General features: G+C 47.6%; 1 protein-coding gene across 3 annotated transcripts in view; it reads left to right on the forward strand.

The window, feature by feature from the left end:
- The first annotated feature begins 12,462 nt into the window (after positions 1–12,462).
- amfra (autocrine motility factor receptor a) overlaps positions 12,463–14,574 on the forward strand; it is a 68,235-nt gene continuing 66,123 nt past the window's right edge. Inside the window, exon 1 of one of the 3 annotated variants that reach the window (XM_085991046.1) lies at positions 12,463–12,992. In XM_085991046.1, coding sequence (XP_085847172.1) covers positions 12,615–12,992 — 378 coding nt within the window. In that variant the 5' untranslated portion in view covers positions 12,463–12,614. The remainder of the gene's footprint in view (positions 12,993–14,574) is intronic. The other 2 variants (XM_085991047.1, XM_085991045.1) reach the window with 2 other exon arrangements.

Genomic DNA, 14,574 nt, shown 5'->3' on the forward strand with positions numbered 1-14,574 from the left:
CCAGAACCAGGGGTCACAGTCTATGGATAACGGGTAGGCCATTTAGGACAGAAATGAGGAGGAATTTCTTCACCCAGAGAGTGGTGAACCTGTGGAATTCTCTACCACAGAAGGCAGTAGAGGCCAATTCATTAAATATATTCAAGAAGGAGTTGGATATATTTCTTAAGGCCAAAGGGATCAAGGGATATGGGGAGAAAGCAGGGACCGGGTACTGAAATTGGATGATCAGCCATGATCGCATTGAGTGGCAGAGCAGGCTCGAGGGGCCGAATGGCCTACTCCTGCTCCTATCTTCTATGTTTCTATGATCATCAGCAACACCAAGGCGGGAGGGAGGCACAAAGTGGAAGGGCCGTCTGTCAAAGGCTCATAGCAAGTCGCTTCTAGGCCCCCTCTGAGAAAATGGCTTCTGCCATTCAAACAACTTGAATGAAACATAGAAACATAGACATAGAAACATAGAAGATAGGAGCATGAGTAGGCTGGGCGCCTGGTGCTAATTATCGCCTCTGACAGCAAACTTGGCTTTTATCGCCCCTGGAAGTGATTGGAGCGCTAAATCAGGCGCTACACACCTCTCTTAAGGCACTAAGGCCGAGGAGCGAGGTGCTACCTCAGAGGGTGGGCGCAGCGCAGCGCAGGTGTTGTCAGTTAGCGATTGAACACAGACACACTTGCGCCGGTCAGTTCTTAAAGGGGAGGGTCGATCTTGCTCTCCAGCCACACCCTGCTCATTGGAGCCTTGAATCTCGGCCTGGGCAGACCTGTGGCTAAATCTAGCAGCCAAACACTATGGAGAGGGCCAGGGAGTCAGCATAGCGCTTCTGTGAGCGGGCCTTGGAGGCTCTGGTTCGCGGGGTGGAGTGCAGAAGATCCATTCTGTACCCAGAGAGTTGCATGAGGCCTTTGCCACGCAAGTACAGAAGAGTGTGGAGCGAGGTGGCTCAGAGAGTGTCTTCAAGCAGCATGGTGCCTAGGACCTGTGGTGTATGTAACCTGTTCCACCTTAAGAGAACTACCTTAAGAGATGTACTACTTTCTCTTGGCTGCTGTATACTGTAATACCGGTGGTGACCACACCGGTATATAAACGTTGTGTAGGGATTTGCCGGGCAGTTCAGCCCTGACCTCCGAATAGTAAAGACCTGTTAAAGTTATTCTTGTGGTCTGTGTCCAGTGATTTATAATAAGCATAACTGGGACACACAGACTTAACAGTGACGACGAGTCTGATCTTACCCTGCGGCAGTTTTACATCCAAGGCAGCTTCATCCTCAGAACGGGCGTCGAGAAGAGGCATCCGCCCTCATCATCCTGCTGAGCACCATCGCACGGGAGGCATCGAGAACCCGGGTTAAAAAGAAAAATTCTGACCACGAAGCCCTCCATCAGCGACAGGCAGTGATCATCCCTTCTACCACGGTGGTGGGTAAGCCGATCAGCGACACAAGCAGAAAGTCGGTCGCGTTGACTGTGGAGTGGGGGAGGGAAAACGGTGGAAAAAGGGCGGAGAACTCGACCACGGCCGGTGAAAAGGGCCGGGCTGCAATCGAGGCCGAGAGGCGCAGCGACTGGGGCAGCTTAAAGCACGAGAGCCGCGGAGAACTCAAACGCAGCCGGTGTAAAGGACCGGGCTGCATGCGGGGCTGAGAGGCGCAACAGCAGGGGAAGCGTGAATGCCCACGGGAACTGCGGGGGAGTAAAAGCAGCGTCGGGGAATTGAGAACCGCTGGGGAGGCGAGAACGGCAGCAGCATGGCAATCGCCATTGCAGCCAGCGGGGGAAGAAGGCAAACGCGGGAATCCGCCATTGTAGTCGGCGGGGGAAGAAGACGAGCGCGGGAAAGACCGCCAAGCGTGGGAAGCCGCCATTTTAGTAGGCGGGGGAAGAAGACAAGCGCGGGAAGCCGCCATTTTGAGAAAAAGTAAAATTTAAAATCTTGCAAGGATGCCTAAACATGGGAACATTAATACCTTTGATAGCGATATCAAAGATTGGACCACGTATGTAGAACGCATGGAAGTTTATTGTAAAGCAAATAAGGTACCAGATGATGAGAAAGCACTAACCTTATTAAGCTCAATGGGTGCGAAGACATACGGGCTATTGAAGCACCTTCTATCACCAGATAAACCGGCGGATCAGACTTTCGCGAATATTGTTACTGTCCTGAAAAATCATTTAAACCCCACACCGCTGATGATAGCGGAACGATTTAAATTTTACAGAAGAACGCAGCTGAAAGACAAAAGCAACGCTGAATTTTTAATTGAACTGCGTAAGCTATCAAAGTACTGTCAGTTTGGAACAGGACTAGCAGATGCGCTAAGAGATAAATTTGTGTGTGGATTGTTAAAAGAAGGAACACAAAAGCGACTGCTTGAGGAGAATGATCTTACGCTTGATAAAGCTGTCACTATTGCAGCATCGCACGAAGCCGCAGCGAGAGGCACTGTGGAAATGCAGCTACGGTCACCGGAACTCAGCACCAATCAAATGGTCTTGGGTACAGTAAAATGTTATCGTTGTGGAAAGACAACGCACGATCAGAACCAGTGCTGGTTCAAAAATCAGGAATGCGGAAAATGTGGCAGGCTTGGTCACATAGCTAAAGTATGCCGGTCAGGAAAGAAGACCAGCAACAAAAAGCCACCGCAGGAAAAGTACAGAAAGGTACACAAGGTGACAGAGAACAGTTCGAACGAACAGAAGTCAAATTCAGACTCCAGCAGTAATGAACTGGGTAGTCTAAGAGTACACAATGTTGGTAATGAAGCAGACCTCCAAACAATCTGGGTCACACTTCAGATAGCAGGAGTCCAAGTGAAGATGGAATTGGACACTGGACCGGCATTGACGGTCATGAATAAGCAAGATTACAAAAGGTTATTCCCACATATTCCCCTACGGGATACGGAGATTGTATTGAAAACATACACGGGGCAAAGAGTATACCCCATTGGGAAGATAGAGGTAAAGGTGGTCCACAAGGGCAAAGAAAGCCGAGGAATGGACTTATATGTGCTACCTGAGGGAGGTCCACCACTACTGGGACGGGAGTGGATTAGGAAAATAAATATGGACTGGCATTCCTTAAAAGCACTAACGGTAGATTCCGGTAAAAAAGATGTCAAACCTAAACGATTGTCCAGAATATTGGACGATGCTAAAGAGGTGTTCCAACAGGGATTGGGAACACTGAGAGGAATTACGGCAAACATCAAAGTTGAAGAACATGCAAACCCGAAATTTTTCAAAGCCAGACCGGTACCTTATGCGATACGACCTGCTGTGGAAGCTGAGCTGGAAGGGCTAGAATGTTCAGGAGTACTGTCTAAGGTAGACTGGAGTGAGTGGGCCACGCCCATTGTCCCCGTCACGAAGCGTTCATCGAGCAACAAGCCGGGGGAACCGGGGAAGGTTCGCATCTGTGGAGATTTCAAGATCACTGTTAATCCGGTGCTTCACACGGTGCAGTATCCGCTTCCGCGGATTGAGGATATCTTCGCTTCGTTGTCTGGCGGGAAACACTTCACCAAGATAGACCTGGCGCAGGCGTACTTACAGATGGAAGTTGAGGAAGAGTCACGCCAGTATCTCACGATCAACACGCATAGAGGCTTGTACCGGTATAATAGACTGGTTTTTGGAGTGGCATCGGCTCCAGCAATTTGGCAGAGGGCCATGGAGCAGGTATTACAGGGAATTCCAGGCACACAATGTTACCTGGACGATATTCTGATTACAGGAGATGATGACGAGGAACACCTTGCAAATTTGGAACTGGTGCTCACCAGATTGAAAGAATATGGACTTCGAGTTAATCGCCAGAAATGTGAGTTCTTTCAGAAGCGGATCTCGTACTGTGGTCATGTCATTGACCAGGAGGGGCTTCATAAGTCTCCTGACAAGATCGAAGCTGTTGTGAAGGCTCCCGCTCCGGATAATGTATCCCAGTTGATGTCGTTCCTAGGGTTGATTAACTATTACCATAAGTTTCTGCCAAATTTATCCATGGTGCTGCACCCGCTGAACGCTCTTTTGCAGAAGGGAGTACCATGGAAGTGGAGCGAGGACTGTAAGAGGGCCTTTCGCAAAAGCAAGGCATTGATCACCTCAGAGGAAGTGTTGGCTCACTTCAACCCAACGCTGCCTATTCGTTTGGCTTGTGATGCTTCTCCATATGGTATTGGGGCAGTACTCTCACACAAGTTGCCAAATGGCCTGGAGAGGCCAGTTGCGTTCGCATCCAGGTCATTGACGCAACTATGCTCAGATAGATAGGGAGGCTCTCAGCCTTGTGTGGGGAGTAAAGAAGTTTAATCATTACCTGCAGGGCCAAAAGTTTACGCTTCTGACAGACCACCAGCCGTTGGTATCCATTTTTAACCCTAAGAAGGGTGTTTCGGTGATGACAGCACAGAGACTCCAGAGATGGTCCCTTTTCCTAGGGGCACATCAATATCAGATCGAATTCAAAGGTACAAAGCAGCATGGTAATGCTGATGGGCTGTCGCGCCTGCCACTACCTACAGAGGAGGAGGCACCGACGGTTGACCCTGTTGAGTTATTTCACTCGACCATCATCGAATGTTTACCAGTCACCAATGCAAGTATTGAAAGAGAAACCAGGAACGACCCGACACTGTCCCGGGTCTACGAAGTGACAGTGAAGGGATGGCCAGCACATGGTGATCCACTGTTACCGGCATTCTCAGCAAGACGAGAACAGCTGTCCGTCTGTCAAGGAACATTGATGTATGGAACAAGGGTGATTATTCCTCCTAAGTTAAGAGAGAGAGTTCTAAAGGAACTGCATGAAGGTCATCTGGGGGGAGTCAAGATGAAAAGCCTTGCTAGGGCTTATGTGTGGTGGCCGGGTATCGACCAACAGATAGAGGATCTGACGAAAAGCTGCTCAGGGTGCCAAAAAGTGCAAAATGCACCTCCGATTGCACCGCTGCATCCATGGGAATGGCCTTCAACCCCATGGCAACGTGTACATATTGACTTTGCTGGTCCATTCATGGACTCCATGTTTTGAATTGCGGTGGACGCACATTCTAAATGGCCAGAAGTGATTAAGATGACTACCACTACCTCGGAAAAGATGATCGCAGTGCTAAGAACGATATTTGCAAGAAATGGATTGCCAGAACAAATATGTTCAGACAACGGACCGCAGTTCATGTCAGAAGAATTCCAGAAATTCATGAAGAAGAATGGGGTGAAACATTATACCTCTGCCCCATATCATCCGGCTACAAACGGGTTGGCCGAGAGATTTGTACAAACATTCAAAAAAGCAATAAAGGCCATGAGCGAAGATCAGATTCCACTACAACACAAGGTGGACAAATTCCTACTGGCATATTGACACGCCACTCATGCAGTGACAAACCAAAGTCCTGCCATGATGTTCTATAACAGGAGGTTGCGGTCCAGGTTGGACTTGTTAAAACCAAATGTGCGGAGGGAAGTTGAAAACAAACAGTTCCAGCATATAAATAACAAGACCACTCGGAGTTTCGAAATAGGACAACCAGTGTTAGCCCGGGACTATAAAAACGAGAAATGGCAATCTGGAACAATTCGGGCCAGACAAGGACCCCTGATGTACACGGTAGATATTGGTGAAAATGTAATACGGCGTCATGCTGACCAACTGGTAGAATCGAGAACAAGGGTCGAACCCAGGGTTACGGCAGAGACAACCGTGGAAGAAGTTAGTGAACCTGAAGCATCTACCTCAGAAGTGAATGTACCTGAGGATGATGTCCAATCCATAAGAGATCAACTAGATGAGTCACCCCAGCAACGAGAATCAGAGACCCCTGAAAGGCGTTATCCAACTCGAATCAGGAGGCCTCCTCAGAGACTGAATCTTTGAACTGTTTTGCATGAAGTTGTATATATATATATCTATATGTTATTATGTTATGTTAGATGGGGATATAACTGTTAAGCTAAAAAGGGAGGATTGTGGTGTATGTAACCTGTTCCACCTTAAGAGAACTACCTTAAGAGATGTACTACTTTCTCTTGGCTGCTGTATACTGTAATACCGGTGGTGACCACACCGGTATATAAACGTTGTGCCGGGATTTGCTGGGCAGTTCAGCCCTGACCTCCGAATAGTAAAGACCTGTTAAAGTTATTCTTGTGGTCTGTGTCCAGTGATTTATAATAAGCATAACTGGGACACACAGACTTAACAGGACCCATCTTCAATGTAGGAAAAAGTTCAATGTCCTCACTCGGGTCGTCAGGGTGAGTGCCTTTTTTTCAAAACCTCTTCATCCCTCCATCTCAACCTCACTTTATGGCGAGAGGGTCTTGAGAGCCCCAATGCCCAACACTCATCCAACACCTATCGCCCTTTCATCAAACACACACGCACATTCCACACTTTGTATACAGTAAGGGCTATTCAACCATGGGAGGCATTTCAGGCAAGACCATGGCTGCATACAGTAAGGGCTATTCAACCATGGGAGGCATTTCAGGCAAGACCATGGCTGCATATTTACTCAGACGCTGTTCTTTTTCTTGCAGGCCAAGCTGTCTCATAATAGGAGACAGCAGCAATGGACTGGTGGAGGACGGCCTCAGCTGCAACCCCTCAGCGATCTTGAGGAGCCGGGTGATTGGTCCCATCGCCACTGGAGACGCCGACCCCGTTCTGGACACCAATGGTAAGGTCATCACCTTTTTGTCCTCTCTCCTTCCACTTGTACCTCACAACAGCAGCCTTTGACACTTTCAATCCAAATCACTAAATCGCTGCACTCATGCCTCCCTTGCTGCCACCCTGTCCTCACGCTAAAGCCACTCTTGTACCTCCCTGCTTTCAGATGGTGATTCACCAGGTGAGGAGGCGGGCCCTCAAGCTGCCAGTGGGAGTGAAGCTGAAGGCGAGGAGGAAGAGGAAGCCGGAGCATCAGCGCCACCCTATACCGAGGCAGCCCATGCCCACACTGGGAACACGCCTTCCCTGGAGAGGAGCAGGGGGGAATGGTCCGATGATGGTGAAGCACCAGGACCCAGCGGGCTGCAGCAACGCGATGGGGGTAGGGAAGCTCGGGGGCTTTCTCCCCGGAGGGAGAGTATGGCTTCGAGTCCTGCTGCACTGGACGTAGAGGAGGAGTGGGTCCTCGCTGAAATGAGCACCCAGGCGGAGCACAGGCACACTGAGCTCATGGCTGCAGTGGCAAGGGTGCCCGAATCCATTGAATCACTGGCAAGGAGTGTGGAGCACTTCGGTGTAGTACAGGCGGCTGCCACACAAATGCTTAGTGCTGCAATGCAGTCAGTGGCTGGTCTCATGCAGACGCAGATTGAGGCCACGCAAGCACTGACTGCTGCCACCCTCGCTGGATCAGGCACATTTCCCTGGGGCTCTCACCATGCCGCGGCAGGCCAGCAATCTGTGCTCCATCAGATTGCTCCGGATGCTGAAGTGCTGCCCCGTGGGAGTGCCAGTGTGTCGGTCGAGCAGGGAGTTGCTGTCCTCTCTCAAGATGACAGCATTCCTGCTGCCACCATTGGCACTTCTCCACTGCAGTTGCCACCACCTGTAGGACAGACTGCTGCCGCCCATGCAGAGTTGATGCAGTCAGCAGCCGGGCCCTCCAGGCCCAGAGCTGGTCCAGGCCGTCCTTCAAGGGCATCTGCAGTCTCAGTTTCTGACAATCAGCAGCCTTTCCCCAGCCTTGCTCCAGCCACTGGGTTCCCATTACGGAGGAGCTGCAGGGTGGGAAGGGGGGAATTTCACAAGGGAAGCAGATCACCCTCGAAGGGCAAAAAGTAGGAGGTGTGACAAAATGTTTTTCATTGTTTTATTGAAGGCCGAGGTTTGTGGTCAAATTTTTGTTACTGTTTTGGACATTGTCTCCAGGTTGTGAGAGCCAGTTATGTGAATGACTGCTTTTTTTTGTGTTTCTTTCGATTACTTTGTCATGCGGAAATGAGACACACAGGGTTTGTGAAATAAAGAAGTGTCGGTATTCAAAATGTACATGTTTGGTCTTTGCAATCATTGTTGCCTTGACCGGCTTAGGGGTTGTGGGATGGAATATTAAGGGAATCGAGGGATATGTGGAGATGAGGTAGAAGATCAGCCATTATCTTATTGAATGGCAGAGCAGGCTCGAAGGACCAAATGGCCTACTCCTGCTCCTATTACTATGTTCTTATGTTCTAAGCATGACCCTGAGCTTCCGGTTGCCTGTCACTTTAATTCTCCGCTCCACCAATGTTCCTGTAATTTTTTTTGAGTTCGCGGCCCACTGTTAACTTTAACATTGCAAAAGCCAGTCCTGGGCTACGCAAGAGTGGCAGAGAGCTACGCGGCCGTGCAGCTTATAGGAAATGTTGCGCTCCACTCCCACTCTGACCTCAGCCTCCTACGCTATTCCAGTGAAACTCAACATAAGCTCGAGGAACAGCCCCATTTCTTTCGATTAGGCACTTTACAGCCTTCTGGACTCAACATTGAGTTCAGCAATTTCAGATCATAACCTCTGCCCCCATTATTTTAGACAGCAGCTGTTGATGATTCTGCTGTTCCCATTTACACCTCTTCTAGACCCATCTTTTGTTTTTTTACTTGTCCCATTACTATTTCCTTTTGCCTTGTACCATCATGCCTTTTGTCTTTAATCTCTCCTGCCTTCCACCCTGTCACAGACCTCCCCTTTTGTTCTTTCCTCCCCATCCTCCTTTCCCTACCTCTGCACTTGCTTAAAACCTGTTGCATCTCTAACTTTTTCCAGTTCTAATGAAAGGTTATCGACTTGAAACGTTAACTCTGTTTCTCTCTTCACAGATGCTGCCTGACCTCCTGAGTATTTCCAGCATTTTCAGCTTTGTGATTAGCGTGTAAAGTTAAGGCACATGGGATTGGGAGCAAGGTATTGTCTTGGATAGAGAACTGGTTGGCAGACAGGAAGCAAAGAGTTGGAATAAACGGGTCTTTTTCCGAGTGGCAGGCATGAGAGGTCAATCATCACAGCCCCAGGACATCGCTGCAGGAGTTCCTCAGGGCAATGTCCTAGGTCAAACCATCTTCAGCTGCACCATCAATGACCTTACCTTCAACATAAGGTCAGAAATGGGGATGTTTGCTGATGACTGCACAGTGTTCAGCGCCATTCACAACTCCTTAGATAATGAAGCAGTCCATGCCCGCATGCAACAAGACCTGAACGACGTTCAGGCTTGGGCTGATAAGTAGCATGTAACATTCCCACCACAGAATTGCCAGGCAATGACTATCTCCAACAAGCGAGAGTCTAACCACCTCCCCTTGACATTCAACGGCACTACCATCGCTGAATCCCCCATTATCAACATCCTGGGGGTCACCATTGACCAGAAACTTAACTGGACCAGCCACATAAATACTGTGGCAACAAGAGCAGGTCAGAGGCTAGGTATTCTGCGGCGAGTGTCTCACCTCCTGACTCCCCAAAGCCTTTCCACCAGCTACAAGACACAAGTAAGGAGTGTGATGGAATACTCTCCAATTGCCTGGATGAGTGCAGCTGCCACAACACTCAAGAAGCTCGACACCATCCAGTATAAAGCAGCCCATTTGATTGGCACCCCATCCACCACCTTAAACATTCGCTCCCTCCACCACTGGCGTACCGTGGCTGCAGTGTGTACCATCTACAAGATGCACTGCAGCAACTCACCAATGCTTCTTCGGCAGCACCTCCCAAACCCACGACCTCTTCCACCTAGAAGGACAAGGGCAGCAGGCGCATGGAAACACCACCACCTCCAAGTTCCCCTCCAAGTCACACACCATCCTTCCTTAGAAGTATATCGCTGATCCTTCATCGTCGATGGGTCAAAATCCAGGAACTCCCTACCTAAAAGCACTGCAGGAGCACCTTCACCACACGGACTGCAGCGGTTCAAGAAGGCAGCTCACCACCACCTTCTCAAGGGCAACTCGGGAGGGGCAATAAATGCTGGCCTTGCCAGCGACGCCCACATCCCAGAAAACAAATTTAAAAAAAAGGGGAATCATGGGTAAGATTAGTTGGTCAATGGCTACACTTGAATTTATACATATGTGATTTCCATCTACTATATGGTCTCTAACTACCAGTCTTTCGTACAACAGGCCAATCAGTTTAATGTCGGTAGTGGGGAAGCTTTTAGAAACAATAACCTGGGAGAAAATTAACAGCCACTTGGAGCAGCATGGACTAATAAAGGAGAGCTAGCATGGATTTATTAAGGGAAAATCGTGTTTGACTAACTTGATTGAGTTTTTTGATGAGGTAACAGAAAGGGTGGATGAGTGCAGTGCAGTTGGTGTTGTATATATGGATTTTCAAAAAGCGTTTGATAAGGTACTACATACTAGGCTTGTTAGCAAAATTGAAGCCATGCGCTAAGAGGATCAGTAGCAGCAAGGATACAAAACTGGCTAAGGGATAGAAAACAGAGAGTTGTGAATGACTGTTTTTCGGACTGGAGGAAGGTATACAGTGACATTCCCCTAGGTTCAGTACTAGGATCACTGCTTTTTTTGATATGTATTAATGACTTGGACTTGGGGGTACAGGGCTCAATTTCGAAATTTGCAGATGGCACGAAACTTAGAAGTGTAGTAAACAGTGAGGAAGATAGTAACAGACTTCAAGAAGCCATAGACAGGCTGCTGGAATGGGCAGACACATGACAGATAAAATTCAATGCAGAGAAGTGTGAGGTGGCACATTTTGGTAGGAAGGATGAGGAGACACACTAAATGGTACAATTTTAAAGGGGGTGGAAGAACAGAGAGACCTGGGGGTGCATGTGCACAAATCTTTGAAGGTGGCAGGACAGGTTAACAAAGCAGTTAATAAAGCATATGGGATCCTGGGTTTTATAAAGTACATATGCATAGAGTACAAAAGCCAGGAAGTTATGCTAAAGCTATATACAATGCTAGTTTGGCCCCAGCCACAGTATTGTGTCTAATTCTGGGCACCACACTTTAGGAAGAATGTGAAGGTTTTAAAGAGGGTACAGAATTCACTACAATGGTTCCAGGGATGAGGGATTATAGTTACGTGGATAGACTGGTTGTTCCCCTTGGAACAGAGAAGGCTAAGAGGAGATTTGATAGAAGTGTTTAAAATGATGAAGTATTAAGGTAGAATAAATAAAGAGAAACTGTTTCCAATGGCTGAATGGTCGATAATGAGAGGGCACAGATTGAAGGTGATTGGCAAAAGAACCAGAGGCGACATGAGGAAAAACTTTTTTACACAACGAGTGGTTAGGATTTGGAATGCACTACCTAATAAGGTGGTGGATACAGATTCAATAGTCGCCTTCAAAAGGGAATTGGATAAATACTGGAAGGAGAAAAAATTGCAGGGATATGGGGAAGTGGATCTAACTGGATTGTTGTTCGAAAAAGCCAGGGCAGACTCGATGGACCTAATGGCCTCCTTCTGTGCTGTACTATTCTATGATAGAAAGAGATTTTAAATTCATTCACGCGATGTGGATGTCGCCGGCAAGGTCAGCATTTATTGCCCATCCCTAATTGCTGTTGAGAATGGGTTGGTGAGCCACTTTCTTGAATAAAACTGAATGGCTTGCTGGGCCATTTCAGAGGGCAGTTAAGAGTCAACCACATTGCTGTGAGACTGGAGTCACATATAGGCCAGACCAAGTAAGGATGGCAGATTTCCTTCCCTAAATGACATTAGTGAACCAGATGGGTTTGTTAATGACAATCTGGTAGTTTTTATGGTCACCATTACTGTTGATTTATATTTAATTTTTTAATATAAATTCCCCAGCTACTGTGGTGGGATTTGAACTCATGTTCCCTGGATCATTAGTCTAGGCCTCTGGATTACTAGTCCAGTAACATACTGCCATAATCCCCATTGTACATGGGGTTTCTAGCACCAGAGACAAATTTTAAAAGCACCGGAACATAAGATGTGCAACCATGTTCTGACTTGCTGTTCAAACAAGCTAATGTAGGTTAGCGAGCCCAGGGGTGATGGGCGAACGAGACTTGGTGTGAGTTAGGATATGGGCAGTAGAGTTCTGGATGAGCTCAAGTTTACGGAGGGTGGTAGATGGGAGGCCGGACAGGGGAGCATGGGAATAGTCGAGTCGGGAGGTAACAAAGGGATGGATGAGGGTTTCAGCAGCAGGTGGGCTGAGGCACAGATGATACTATCAGCAATTATAAATTCAACCTTTAATAACTAGTTTAGCATGCTATGGGTCATTTCTCTAACTCTCTGCTCAATGATTTACCACAAGAGTATCAAGTGCAGTCAGTATTTTTTATAATTCCCCTTCCAATAAGCTGTATTGATGACCCGACGAGTGACTGCCTGGCTCTCGGTAACCATGGAGACTATCTCCATGACAGCGTGATTCGCATCCTTCAGGATGATCTCTGACCTGTGATGACGTATGATACAAATCACTTCCGGATGTTTCCACACACACAGCCCCGCCCGCCGAGGCGACGTCACCGAGGATAGTTGGAGAATCGGAATCTTGAGCGGGACACAGGAGTTCGTCACTGGGGTAACAGCAGCCCACCGACGCCTCAAACCAACCTCGGCCCGGTCATGCCGCTACTATTCCTCGAACGCTTCCCCTGGCCCAGCCTGAGGACCTACACGGCCCTCAGCGCAGCGATGCTGGCCGCCAGCCTCTTCAGCGCCTACTCGCATCTCAGCCTGCCGCCGGGCCAAGAGCCGGCCCCCGCCACGCGTCACCAGCCCAGCCTCGGCGCTCCGGCCCCCGCCACAAGCGGCGAGCAGGCGAGCGAGGACAGCAGCGGTCGGGATACCGGAGCAAACGCCGCGCAGCACGGGCCCCCGGAGGGTATCGCGGATCATGGTGAAGCCGACCTGGGGCCAGCAAGCCGACCAGAATGGGCCGACGGCCACGGATTCGCGCTGGAGATGGCCTGGTACTTGGTGTCAGACGGCTGGTGTGTTTGGGTAAGTGTTTGCCCTTCTCTTTATCCCGGCTCCGGGAAAATCGGCCCATCAAGCCCCGTGCTTTTTAAGGGAGGGAACTATTTACTTTTTGAGGAGGAGGAGTTTCTTTTGCCTTTTGGATTCATCCCGACACACAACTTGTAGCTGTGTAATTTAAATTTTAAAAGAAAAAAATGCAGAAACACTTCAGAAGGAGTTTTTAAATATGGGAACTGATAATGGAATAAACAGAGAGCTCCCACCCTCGCTGATCTGTTTCTGAACGTTCTGGTCATAATTCACTGAATCATTGTTAGATTTTCAATGTGAGCCGATAACAAGCCGCCTTTGTCTTTGGGATGGAAACAAATGTTCTGATTATCTGCTGTTGGGGTTATTTATTTGTTTCCTGTTGTTCTGTGGAACTTCACTTTAGATGGCGTTAAAACAATTTGTTCCCTTTTAAAAACCGCATTCATATAAACCTTCAATTCAGTTGTCTAAATGAATAATGCAAGTGTCATTTAGGGTAAATAATCTTTCAAACAGAAATACTGACTTTGTAAACTTGCTGTGTACAAGATTTGATTCGGCGAAAACCAACAGAAGACCTATTTTGCCGTTCAGTATGTGCTCTTAAGTTTTAGGAAGTGTCCTATTATCGTAATTTAGTTGAGAAATACGACTAAGGTTTTAAATATCCTGTGAATATTTTGAGAAGTGTTTCAGGCTAAAGAGTGAATGTGTGGGAAATGGGTGAAAACATAATGTAAAAGACCTGAGATTAATATGAATAGATATTGGCCTCCCGTTGTGGTGAACAAACCCTTCTAACTACTTATGCATAGCTTTAGGAAAGAAGGAATTCGGTACTATGAGTTCATTCCAAACTCTTGATTGGTTTAAGATATATAATTTAAAAATGAGCTTAAGCATTGAAGAATTATTCTGTAATGAAAACTTCAACTAAGTTGCAACCATGATTTGTAGATAGCAACAAGAGAGAGCCAAATAAATATTTCAGCTGTATTAGTTGGTGATGGCATTTCAAGCCAAGTTAGACCCTTTTAAGTGATAAATTGAGTACATACTAAATAAATTTAGATATTAGCTTTTTTCCCTTCCTCACCTGAAGGTGGTGACTCATTCTGAGAAGACTCTGGTACCTTGTCCAAATGGCTGTAGTTGGATATTTAAACCTAGACAGTGATAGCAGGTCAAATAACTATGGGTTGTCACACTCGCGCTTGACTCTGTCATACCCTATGCCCACACATGTTTACACTCAACAGAGAGGCACTGGATAGTGATCAGAAGTCCTAGCTACTTTTTCTCTTCCTTTACCTTTGCCTGTGGGTTTATTGCAAATTCTAATGCCCCTTACCACTTCCCCAGTCAAGATCAGCTAACTTATATAAGAAGTCACACAACACCAGGTTATAGTCCAACAGCTTTATTTGAAATCACAAGCTTTCGGAGCGCTGCTCCTTCTTCAGGTGAAGTGGAGAAATGCATAAAGACACAGCTTATATAGTCAGAGAATCATGTCAGATGTTTGCAGGTAATCTTTCCAACTGCCATTTATCACACCTCGGCAGAGATA

This window comes from Somniosus microcephalus, chromosome 6 (genome assembly GCF_052327205.1).
Source record: "Somniosus microcephalus isolate GS21.2 chromosome 6, FLI_Smic_1.0, whole genome shotgun sequence".
Classification (NCBI taxonomy): Eukaryota; Metazoa; Chordata; class Chondrichthyes; order Squaliformes; family Somniosidae; genus Somniosus; species Somniosus microcephalus.